Source organism: Camelina sativa, chromosome 4 (assembly GCF_000633955.1).
Source record: "Camelina sativa cultivar DH55 chromosome 4, Cs, whole genome shotgun sequence".
NCBI classification, from domain to species: domain Eukaryota; kingdom Viridiplantae; phylum Streptophyta; class Magnoliopsida; order Brassicales; family Brassicaceae; genus Camelina; species Camelina sativa.
Window position 1 is genome coordinate 18,510,958 of NC_025688.1, and position 12,550 is coordinate 18,523,507.

Here is a 12,550-nt window from a genome sequence, read left to right on the forward strand (position 1 = left end):
GTAGCTTTGGGAGAAGAGCAAGGACGTGGATTCGTACAGTTGATGATACGCGCCGACGGGCGCGTGAGGTGGAAAGTGGGGACGTTGATCACCGGAAAATATCATATACATGTTCGTTGTCCGGCTTACATCAATCTTGGAAACAAAGCTGCTGGTGTTCTTGTCGGTGATAACGCCGTTAAGTATACGTTGGTTACTAAATGCAGTGTGAACGTTTAGAAAGTTTGACTCCGTTAAGTTGCTTTTCTTTTTTTTTATTCTATCTATAATCAAATCATTTTCTTGAAATTACCAAGCTTCTCCTTCCCACCAGCAGGATATTATTTCTGTTTCTATCTATATATATGTATATCTTTAAAATGTCACTACTTTGGGTTGTTATATTAAGCTTTAATTGTTAATTATAGAATTATTACAATCACAACGGTCTGTGGTTGGATTTAATTTTAAATCCACTAAAGTTGAAATAAAATGGAGGATTGGGTTTGGTTCTTTTCAATTTCGATTTTTTTTGTTTTCCTTTTAAATTCATCAAGAACAAAGCAGTATTAGTAGAGTCCCAGCTGCTTCATATTTTTTGCTATTGTGTTTGTGTAGTTGTTAATATCTGAGGAAGAATATAAATTATACTGCAAGGAGCCCTGATGCTCATAAAGTAAATTTATCTATGAGAAAATGCTAAAATGGTAGTAGGTGTATGCCCTGAAATGTAAAATAACTGATATGATTTGGTGAGGCCTAACAAGTAACAAGTAAAAATAACAACACACAGACACACACAAAAAAATTCAAGTAACTAGTTAACTACCCTACAAAAAATAATAATATTTTTCGTACTTCTATTCAAGTCTAACAGAATTACAGAAGTATGCACTATACAGTAGTATCTATTATTGGCTGTAGAATCCCCCACCCGGCTGTCAATGTCATGACCTATATTCGAAAAGCTTGGGCCTTTGAGCTTAGTTTTAGGTAGACCTGTCGATTGGGCGGGCCGCCCGTGGATTTATCCAGTCCAAATATAAACGGGCGGGCTTTGGTCTGGACTAATAAAAAATTAGTCTATATAGGCAATGATAGATTTTGTCCGCAAACCAAATGGGCTATGACCAGATGGACATTGGTCGTGCCTAAATTTATAAAGTTTTAGGGTTTTTAAATTTGGGGAAAACAGATTTTCAATTTCTCGTCTCATCTTCGAATCGCTTTCTCTTTGAATTGCTCCATCTTCATCTTCATCTCAATTCGTGATTGAAGAGTTCATGGGGTTGTTCCGCTTGAGGCTTGAAGCTCGGTTCCTTCTTCAATCGGTGTTCTAAGTTCTAACAATCGATTCATAGATACTCTATTCTCTGTCAATCTCATCGCAATTCGCAACCATGGTAGGCATCTCTGCTATCTAAATCACTTGTTACCTTAATCCAATATTGATTCCAAATGCTGAGTATAAAGCAAACTGATCCTTGTTTCTCGTATTTGCAGATCATATCAGAGAAGAATCGCCGTGAGATCTCCAACTCCAAGCACCTCTTCATAGGTACGAAATTGATTTGAGCTTATGAATCTAGTGGTCTTCTTAGTAAATGGGTTTATGCATAGAGAGACAATAGCATTGATTGATTGAGTGACTGATTGATCCGGTTCGTTGTTTCTCATAAACAGCAATGAAACGACGTTTTTGTGTTTTCTCTGATTTTTGGATCCTTTTGATTTTTTGTTGTTCATAAACAAAGATGTAGTAATTAATGGTTTAGCAAGATAGTTATAAACGGACATAAAGATAGTGCTTCCAGTAATTCTAGTTTCTGAGTTTTGTTGGTGAGGTTTGATACTTTGATCGGATTGAGAAGCACCCGTTTTACTCTTTGTCTCTCTGTCTCTTTCTAAAGCTCTAAGCTTGTAAAGATTTGAGTTATTCATCTTTCTCATTTAGCATTGTTTCTGAAATTTGCATTGCTTAACATCATAAACATGTAATTCAGGTGTTTGAAGCTGGGATTGTTTGAAGTTGAGCATCGTTACTACGAGAAACATTAGACTTACTTTGGTACCAGCACTATTGCTTTGGTAATCAATCTCTCTCTGTTTTTTAAGAGTTCATCATCGAGTCTTTTGTGTCTTGGCCATTAGTAATTTTAATTATATCATTGCATAGTTAAGCTAATTAGATTTACTTCGAATCTTATGTAGATTTACTTCGAATTTCCATGTCATGTGATTAATGCTACTACAAACTACAATGGTGAGCCTCTTACTTCTCTGTAGTTATTGCACGAGTGTAGATGTTACAAAGTATTATTACTTATAAGCTTCTTCTCGAGACTCTTGTGTTAGCGTCATTGTGTAATCTATAACATGATCTTGTTTTCGCAGGTCAGGATAATGGATTTGGATACTCAAAACTTGATTGATCAATACAACTTGGCTGATGAAGAACGCTTGGCTGATGAAGATATGCCGCCAAAAACTCTTGGTGAGATTGAGACCTTACCTCAAGAAGCTGCTTCTTCTAGGACTAAACAAGGTACAAGTAGTTCAAACCATTATAGTAGACGTCATGCTAAATGTTGGAAAAACTTTACACTAGGAAAGAAATATGTTGATGGACCTAAGGCTGGTAAACATGATGTTACATGCAAACATTGTAAGAGAAATTATTGTTTGAATTTGAGTCGAAATGGTACTAACACCATGAATCGCCATATGCGATCTTGTTCAAAGACTCCTGGGAGTACACCTAGCATTAATAAGAAGCTGGATATGATGGTATTTAGAGAAAAAATTGCAATGGCTTTAATTCAGCATAATCTTCCATATTCGTTTGTTGAATATGAAAAGATTAGGGAGGCTTTTACTTATCTAATCATTCTATAGAGTTTTGGAGTAGAAATACCGCAACATCAGATTGTTTCAAGATTTTTGAGATGGAGAAAAGTAAGCTTAAGACAGTTTTAAGTAGAGTTCCGGGTAGAATTGGTTTGACAACTAGTCTTTGGAGAGCTTTAACCATTGAAGGTTATATTTGCTTAACAGCTCACTATGTTGATGTGGATTGGGTTTTGAAAACGAAGATCATATGCTTTAGTGCTTTCCCCCCTCCACATACGGGTGTAGCTATAACAATGAAGATAAGTGAGTTGTTGAAAGATTGGGGAATAGAGAAGAAAGTTTTTACTATAATAATAGATAACGCTTCTGCAAATGATAGCATGCAAGGTATTTTGAAGAGAAAGCTACAAAAAGATTTGGTTTGCAATGGGGAATTTTTTCATGTGAGGTGTTCAGCGCACATGCTAAATTTGATTGTGCAAGATGGTTTGGATGTGATTAGGAGCTTTGGATAAGATTAGGGATAGTGTCAAGTATGTGAGGGGATCTCAGACTAGAGAAAATTTGTTTCAAAATTGTATGGAAACAGTTGGAATTCAAGCTGAAGCAGGTCTGATTTCAGATGTTGCAACTCGTTGGAACTCCACTCATTTGATGCTCTCTAGAGCAATACAGTTTAAGGGTGCCTTATGCAACCTTGCAGAGGTTGATAAGAGTTTGCCATCAGATTTTGAATGGGAGAGAGCAGAATTGATATGTGAACTTTTGCAACCGTTTGCTGAGCTTACAAAGATGATTTCTAGTTCATCATATCCGATAGCTAACTTGTATTTCATGCAAGTGTGGGCTATTAAATGTTGGCTGAGAGATCATGATGATTCTAGTGATCCAGTTATTTGTGATATGGTTGAGAATATGAATGAGAAATATTGGGAAGAATTCAGTGTCACGAGCTGAGGAAGAAGCTGTTTTGGTTGTAACGTTAGCTTCTTTTCAAGACTCGTTTGGATATGACTAAAGTGTTTCGCAAATTGTCTTTTTTTTATTCATACTCATATGACTAAAGTGGTTGGCAAATTGTTTTTTTTATTCATTCATACTTTGCATTTCTTGTGTTATTGTCAGATTTTATAAGAGAAAACAACCAAATAAAATTCAGATTTTATAAGAGAAAACAACCAAATAAAATTCAGATTTTATAAGATAAAATAACCAAATAAAATTCAGATTTTATAAGAGAAAACAACAAAAATAAAGCTCACAGTTTATAGTAAAAACAACAAAAATAAAAAACATTGTCCAATGGGCATGTCCAAATGGACATGAGCATATTTTGGACCATTGTCCAAATGGACCACTATCCATTATAGCCCGTCCAAATATAGCCCATATATATAAACGCCCATATAGACACACGCATTGGACAGTGGACAGCCCAATTTACGGTTCTAGTTTTAGGCCCGTAAGTTGCAATGGTGCATATAAACCTAACGTAGGCTTGTCAAAAACGCTCAGAATCATCATCGTCAGACGCATCTGTTATCGCTAACTATCACAAAATTCCGAAGTATGTCACATGGAGGAGAAGCTCAAAACCATGACATCTAAGGTAAGAACCAAGTAAAGCTTTCTTTTTTCCCAGCTCGATTCTCAACATCTATTTCTTAGTGGCCGCTTCGAACTTGGGGCTCACCTGTAAAGACTAGGCGATGTAATTGGAAAGCCGAGCATAATACCTAATATCCAGAACTTGTCGACATCGATGTACATTGACAGTTTTGATACATCTAATGACAAAAATTAGCGTAAAGACTAAAGAGAGGTCACCCTTGCGACCCTCGTACTCATGTCATACGTTTGCACTGGGGATTTGCATCGACAACATATTTGACGGTGATCAATCCAGTGCTTACATGGAAGCGCCATTTATATCCTCAGACTCCTCCACCAAGGATTTTTCCTTTGACTCCCTAATAAATACCACTACAAGAAAACATCATGTTTTTCTACAAAATTTCCTACAAAAAATTTGGTAGGAAAAATATTCTTCCAAAACCTTACCTAATTTGTCAAAAGCAACTATCATAGGAAGAAAGAAGATAATTTCATACAAAAATACTACGAGAATATGGTAGGAAATTTCTTTCGAAAATCCTACAAATAATTTGGTCGAAGGAAAAAATTTGTAGGAAAACAGAAAGCATATAGAAAGAAAAAACGTTGAATGAATTTGGTAGGAATGTTTCTTTTAAATTTCCTTCAAAAAGTTTGTTGAACTAAAGTTTGTAAGAACCTAGAAGGAATATGAAAGAAGAAGACGTAGAATGAATTTGGTAGGAAAAATTCCTTCGAATTTCTTTCTGTAAAAAATTAAAAATAAAAATAAAAAAGCTTTGTAGTGAAAATTTGGTAGGAAAATTGGTAAACACCCTAGATATAGAAACTCTACGCTCCAACCTCCATCTCATTCCTTTCTATACTTCTTATTCCTTTTTTTTTTCTGGATCAAAATTTTTTCCTCCTCTTTTTTCCTCTTCTTTCTCTTTCTCTTTTGTTCTTCTTAGAAAACCCAACATTTTGCTCAATTTTCTCTAATCGGAGCAACTGATCTCTTTCTCTACCTCTTTCATCTCGATTGTCTTCTTCATTGGAAAAGAAACCAAGACATCACCAACAGTTGAATCTATCCATACATCACCAACAATCGATTTAACAGACCCAACTTAGAAGCTGAGAATCTCTATCGTTGAAGCCAGCATAGTTCCAGATCTGAAGCTTTGGAGGAGCGTTAACCGTCTCAAGCAAAACGATAAAACCTATTAATTTTTTTTATTTAGTATTTAGATTGTAAATATTTGTTTATTAGGTTTGTAATTTAGTTTGAAAAATGATTTATATTTCTAATTAAATTAATAATTTGATTTTATATATTATTCGGATTAATAATTAATAACTTTTTATTAAATTTGAAATTAACAGAAAACAACATTAATTAGATTTATTTTTTATTAAGTTTGTAGGAAAATTATAAGACCACTTTGGTATGAAAATAATAAGAATGAATTTCCTACTAATATTTTGGTAGGAAAATAGTCAAAAAACCTCTTTCCACTTTCTTTCAAAATTCTTACAAATTTTTTTTCGTAAGATTTTCGTAGGAAATTTTCTTTGAATTTCCTTCCAAAATCGATTTTCTACGAACATGTACTTCTATTTTTTTGAAGGAAAATGGTAGAAAACAAGTGTTTCTTTTCATTTTCCTTCGTAATATGCGATAGAAAATTGAATGTTTTATTGTAGTGTACTTCCTATCCAACCATATTTGTTACGGGGAAAAATGTGGAAAATCAAAAAGAAAACAGTATTCCAAGTCCAAACAATATAAAATTTGGTAGATTAATAAAGCCAAGTATTTGATGTGATTTATATTATGTTTTTGGCATATTTAATATTTTATGGAATCATGCGAGTGATATTTTCAGTACGAGTTATTACGTTTAAGAACCCACACGTCCGTGTGATAGATAGCCCCCATATGTTTACAAATTTACAATAAGATTTCGGTTCGGTTTATGATTTGGTTAATTACGGTTAAATACTCATAAAAAACAAACGAACCGGATATAATGGAAATGTTGACGCCGTATCTTTGACCGGGTCAATGTCCGGTTAATGAGAGAGATCAAACCCTTATCTCAGCCGTACAAACCCTCCTCACGAATAGGGGAAGGCGACGGCGTGTAGAACGGCGGCGAAGCACATGGAGTAGAAAACGGCGTCGTTCCGTCGTGGTTATAGTCACTAAAGTCAACCTCGTCGTCGCTTCCATCCGTCAGGACAATCTCCTCTACCACTTCATCATCCTTCGCATGATCCTCCGTAGAGATGCTTCCACGTGGTTCAATCTCACCCGTCCGGTGATGATCGGACTCGCTCGTACAGTCTTCAGCGATGGTGAAGAGAGTCTCCGAAGGCCCGCTAAGTAGATTCTCTCCCGTTGACCACTTCGACGCCACGTCATCGACCGGCGGTGCGGCTGCTGGAGGGAGCGGCGGAGCTGTGGCGGAACCTATTCGGAACTGTTTGTTCTCGAGACAGAAGAGGAAGAAGTAAAGAAGCTCTTTGGACGGCGGTGGTGTAGCATTGGGATCACCTCCGCGGGAGGAGAAAACGTCGAGTTCTGATCCGGCGATACTACGACGACGAAACCGACGTTTCCACCACAAAACGTAGGCGAGCTGTGCCGTTACAGCGACGAGACAAAATGTGAACACAGCGACTAGTACTGCTGCGGTTTGGCTTAAACCCATTTTCACAAGACAGAGTTTGTGTAAGCTTGCGAGAGAGTAACACTAAAACTGCGTCGTTTCGTTTGTCCTAAATATGAATTTTGTGTGTGTTTTTTAGTAGATAAGCAAATAAACTGGGAGAGGGGTGATTTCGTACATTGTCTCTACAAATTATCTGGTAGTTGAAGTGTCATAATCGGAAAAGAGTTGCTGAGTAGGTTCCGGTTAGAAAGAAAGGTCTCTTTAATAGTCAAATCGCGATTGAAAGTGAAGTGAAGGTGTACAAACAAATGTACACGACTTATACTATTTCTAGTTCTAATTTTCTTTTGTTTTGTTGACCAAAAAAAATATCTATAGTTTTCTTTTTTTTTCAATATACAAACAACGAGCCAAAAATATTGAATTTATGATATGCTTCTTCACTCGTGAAAAAGACGAGCATCACCTTGACTCGTTGAGCATAAGCTAGGTGTGTGACTTTTATAGCAATCAAAGCTTTGGGCCACTAGTTATTAACTAACAACATATTAAACGGCCCAATATATATATAGTCTACTTCTTCTAAGGTTTATGATTAGGAATACGTATAATTTTTGTTTCATATCCAGACGTTCATTCACTTTTGCTTCATCAGTTTTAACGATGGTTCAGAATCACAACGTCTTCCAGATGTCAGTTAGAAACTATATAGTTTTTTCTTTAAAATAAGTTTCTAGTAATTCGTGTACATGTATATATGTACTGTCAGTACTGATAACATACCTTTGAATTATAAGAATTCTTCTTGAATATATATGCAGTTGAATTTATAGAAGTATTGTATATAAGATATATTATCCCTTGAAATGACCACTTATTTAAAGATATGGATTTGGGCCATGAAGTTTTTCAAAGTCGTTTTTGCCAACACCACTCAGTTTAATATAAACTGAACCTATATAAACTCGTACTCTCTTGTTTTTATTTAATTAATAATACCCGAAGAAAGTTTACAAGAGGAGAAAAAGTTAGTTTGTTTTATTGCTTTTTAGAAAGATAAATAAGCGAATTATGTTGAGATCAAAGTTTAGGTCTATAATGAGTAAATGCCCATCACAAGACTCTTAAAAGCTTAAAAACCCCAAAAGCAGAGAGATAGAATTTAGCTTTTTTACTCTTCTCTTTTGCTCTTCTGCTTTAAAAGGGTCACCCACTTTCTGCAATTCTTGTAAATAAATTAATTATATACTTTTCTAAAATCATGCTTAGCTTTATCTTCCTTCCTCCTTTTGAGGATAAACTTTAGATTCCATGCATGAATTGATGGACATATCTATAACGCATTCATATTATATGCGTTCATCTAATATGCAAATATATTAATGTGGATATCGTTGTGTTTACACATGGACGTTTTCTTCAAGTGGAATGCCGTATGATTTACATAATCATAAAATGTTTTATCATTTAGAATCGACTATAGATGAAGTGAGTTTTAGTATAGAAAAAGCTTTGTTGCATGCTTATATGAATAAAGGAGCGCTTGTTAAGATCAAATACATGTTTTTTGTCATTGAATGTTAATTTTAATTAAACAAAAAAAACTATTTTTACAATGAATGAGACCTTAAAACTGAGACAATTTAGGGTTTAGNTTCGCATGATCCTCCGTAGAGATGCTTCCACGTGGTTCAATCTCACCCGTCCGGTGATGATCGGACTCGCTCGTACAGTCTTCAGCGATGGTGAACAGAGTCTCCGATGGCCCGCTAAGTAGATTCTCTCCCGTTGACCACTTCGACGCCACGTCATCGACCGGCGGTGCGGCTGCTGGAGGGAGCGGCGGAGCTGTGGCGGAACCTATTCGGAACTGTTTGTTCTCGAGACAGAAGAGGAAGAAGTAAAGAAGCTCTTTGGACGGCGGTGGTGTAGCATTGGGATCACCTCCGCGGGAGGAGAAAACGTCCAGTTCTGATCCGGCGATACTCCGACGACGGAACCGACGTTTCCACCACAAAACGTAGGCGAGCTGTGCCGTTACAGCTACGAGACAAAACGCGAACACAGCGACGAGTACTGCTGCGGTTTGGCTTAGACCCATTTTCACAAGACAGTTTGTGTGACTTGTGAGAGAGTAACACTTAAAAAACTGCGTCGTTTCGTTTGTCAAAAGTATGATGGATTTCGTGTGTTTTGACTTTTTAGTAGATAAGCAAAGAAACTGGGAGAGGGGTGATTTCGTACATTGTTACAAATATTATCTGGTAGTTGAAGTGTCATAATCGGAAAAGAGTTGCTGAGTAGGTTCCGGTTAGAAAGATCTCATTAATCGGGATTGAAAGTGAACTGAAGGTGTACAAATGTACACGACTTATACTATTTCAAGTTCTAAATTTCTTTAGTTTTGTTGACCAAAAAAATATCTATAGTTTTCTTTTTTACAATATACAAACAGCGAGCCTGAATTATGATTTATGATATGCTTCTTCACCCGTGAAAAAAGTCGAGCATCACGTTGAACATAAGCTAGGTGTGTGTGACTTTTATAGCAATCAAAGCTTTGGGCCAGTAGATGATTTAAAGAAGCCCTAGTTATTAACTAACAACATGTTAAACGGCCCAATATATAGTCTTCTTTTTCTAAGGTTTATTTATACGTCGATTTTTTTTTTGTCTCATATGAGATATCCACAGGTTCATATCACTTTTGCTTCAATTTCAAAGATGGTTCAGAAACATAACGTCTTCTAGATCTCAGTTAGAAACTATGTATATAGTTTTTTCTTTAAAATAAGTTTCTAGTAATTCATGTACATCAGTACATGTACTGATAACATACCTTTGAATAATTGAAGTACGATTTCTTCTTGAATTCATATATGCAATTGAATTCATAGAAGTATTGTATATATGATATACAATCCCTTGAAATTACCAGTTCTTTAAAGATATGGATTTGGGCCATGAAGTTTTCAAAGTCTTTTTTGCCAACACCACTCAGTTTAAAATAAACTGAACCTATAGTGGATTCATGTGTTGCTTACATTCCTAATAAAATAACTCGTACTCTCTCTTGTTTTTATTTAATTAATAACCGATAAAAAGTTTACAAGAGGAGGAAAAAGTTAGTTTGTTTTTATTGCTTTATAGAAAGATAAAAAGCGAATTATGTTGAGATCAAAGTTTAGGTCTATAATGACTAAATGCCCATCACAAGACTCTTAAAAGCTTAAAAACCCCAAAAGCAGAGAGATAGAATTTAGCTTTTTTACTCTTCTCTTTTGCTCTTCTGCTTTAAAAGGGTCACCCACTTTCTGCAATTCTTGTAAATAAATTAATTATATACTTTTCTAAAATCATGCTTAGCTTTATCTTCNGTTTTTATTTAATTAATAATACCCGAAGAAAGTTTACAAGAGGAGAAAAAGTTAGTTTGTTTTATTGCTTTTTAGAAAGATAAATAAGCGAATTATGTTGAGATCAAAGTTTAGGTCTATAATGAGTAAATGCCCATCACAAGACTCTTAAAAGCTTAAAAACCCCAAAAGCAGAGAGATAGAATTTAGCTTTTTTACTCTTCTCTTTTGCTCTTCTGCTTTAAAAGGGTCACCCACTTTCTGCAATTCTTGTAAATAAATTAATTATATACTTTTCTAAAATCATGCTTAGCTTTATCTTCCTTCCTCCTTTTGAGGATAAACTTTAGATTCCATGCATGAATTGATGGACATATCTATAACGCATTCATATTATATGCGTTCATCTAATATGCAAATATATTAATGTGGATATCGTTGTGTTTACACATGGACGTTTTCTTCAAGTGGAATGCCGTATGATTTACATAATCATAAAATGTTTTATCATTTAGAATCGACTATAGATGAAGTGAGTTTTAGTATAGAAAAAGCTTTGTTGCATGCTTATATGAATAAAGGAGCGCTTGTTAAGATCAAATACATGTTTTTTGTCATTGAATGTTAATTTTAATTAAACAAAAAAAACTATTTTTACAATGAATGAGACCTTAAAACTGAGACAATTTAGGGTTTAGAAAAAGATATTGAAACCAACAAATCGAAATATTCTTTGATAAGGTTATGCAGGACATAAACAAATAATATATGAATATTGTTCAAAGTAACCACTCTTTTTCCACCCTACTCCACAACATACCCTAGCGGAAAAAGCTTTTATCTTATTTAAAACCCACATTTTTTGGTACATAAAAACCAAAGCAAAGCACCAATATTGTGAAAGGAGAATCATTCACAAAAGTGATCCACACATATTCTAAGCCCTGATCCGGGGGATGTACTGTGTACATACATCAATAATACCTAAAACTTGTGAGATTGAAATGAACACTTAAACTCGAAAAGGCAAAAGAGAAATAGAAAAAAGCAGTATAAGATTCTAAGGTGGTGGCTTCTTCCTTTCTCTCGGGAGAAAAGAAAAGAAAAGATGAAATGAAACAGAGAGGCAATAAAGTTTGTGGAGATCTTTAATATCAATCGAGCTGTCTTGGATTCTAAAGGAAACAATGACCAAATTTGTATGCTTTATCTTTAGACTGATAAAATGTTAACTATGGTTTGTCTAGTTTATATTCCGTCGGTTTCAGATTAGATGATGGTTTAGTTAAATGTGTACTTATTAAAATATTTTAAACCAATCAAATATCCCTATTCTATATTTAACGATCACAAGAACAAAGGGATAAGTAAGTAATATTGGTTGATATCAACTACTTGTAAGTTGTAATGAAACAAATCATATATTATCAGAAGTGCTATAATTGACATGGCTAATAACATTTTTTCGTAAGAAGATAATAAGAATTAAATTATTTATTATAAATGTAATTGAGTATTAGGTAAATACTGCACCACATGTTCGTTCTTTCTTCTAGCTTAAGTATAGTTTATCTTCTTTTTGTAAGAACTATTGTGAAGCAAACCATTTTTTTCTTTTTATCAAATCCAACTTTTGATTTATTATAATGTTTAAACCCATGAATATATTAATGTTTGCAATTTTTCAGTTTGTTCTTTTTTTGGAATATTCCTCATTTGAAAATTTATTATAATGGTTAAACCTAGATGTGAATAAGTCATGTTTCTGTATTTATTTTTTCTTTTTCATTGAAGAAAAAAAATTTTGTATTATATGAAAACCAAAAATAAGTCACTTGATGTATCAACAAATTATTTTTATAGCTCAATTCATCTTATATATATATATATATATATTTATATATATTGTTTTCCAGCCATTTTCCGTCACATTTTCTTCAACATAAATTACCATTTACGACCATAATATGATAATTTTACATCGCGAAAGAAGAAAAAAGATGAAAAGAAAAAACTCAAGTTTCTTCGACCCCCATATCCTTCTAGAAAGGTCCTAAGCCAAATTTAAAAAAAAAAAAAAAAAAAAAAAAAAAA

At 34.3% G+C, this 12,550-nt stretch overlaps 4 protein-coding genes across 4 annotated transcripts; 2 read left to right on the plus strand and 2 right to left on the minus strand.

The window, feature by feature from the left end:
* On the plus strand, positions 2,219-3,052 carry LOC109132610. The gene is made up of 2 exons (XM_019244370.1): positions 2,219-2,242; positions 2,374-3,052. Exons 1-2 carry the CDS (start codon positions 2,222-2,224, stop codon positions 2,872-2,874), a joined length of 522 nt encoding a protein of 173 aa, XP_019099915.1. The 5' UTR covers positions 2,219-2,221; the 3' UTR covers positions 2,875-3,052.
* Positions 2,925-3,786, plus strand: LOC109132524 (zinc finger BED domain-containing protein RICESLEEPER 2-like). Its single transcript, XM_019244168.1, has 2 exons — positions 2,925-3,216; positions 3,332-3,786. Exons 1-2 carry the CDS (start codon positions 2,925-2,927, stop codon positions 3,784-3,786), a joined length of 747 nt encoding a protein of 248 aa, XP_019099713.1.
* Positions 6,366-7,395, minus strand: LOC104781092. Its single transcript, XM_010505687.1, has one exon. It carries the CDS (start codon positions 7,137-7,139, stop codon positions 6,525-6,527), a length of 615 nt encoding a protein of 204 aa, XP_010503989.1. The 5' UTR covers positions 7,140-7,395; the 3' UTR covers positions 6,366-6,524.
* On the minus strand, positions 8,728-9,387 carry LOC104784026. Its single transcript, XM_010509105.2, has one exon. It carries the CDS (start codon positions 9,199-9,201, stop codon positions 8,728-8,730), a length of 474 nt encoding a protein of 157 aa, XP_010507407.1. The 5' UTR covers positions 9,202-9,387.

Coding starts and splice junctions, on each gene's coding strand:
- LOC109132610 (XM_019244370.1), top strand. CDS start 2,222: ATGCTACTACAAACTACAATG. Junction 2,243..2,373: donor TGCTACTACAAACTACAATG/GTGAGCCTCTTA, acceptor TTGTTTTCGCAG/GTCAGGATAATGGATTTGGA.
- LOC109132524 (XM_019244168.1), top strand. CDS start 2,925: ATGGAGAAAAGTAAGCTTAAGACAGTTTTAAGTAGAGTTCCGGGTAGA. Junction 3,217..3,331: donor TGCAAATGATAGCATGCAAG/GTATTTTGAAGA, acceptor GGATGTGATTAG/GAGCTTTGGATAAGATTAGG.
- LOC104781092 (XM_010505687.1), bottom strand. CDS start 7,139: ATGGGTTTAAGCCAAACCGCAGCAGTACTAGTCGCTGTGTTCACATTT.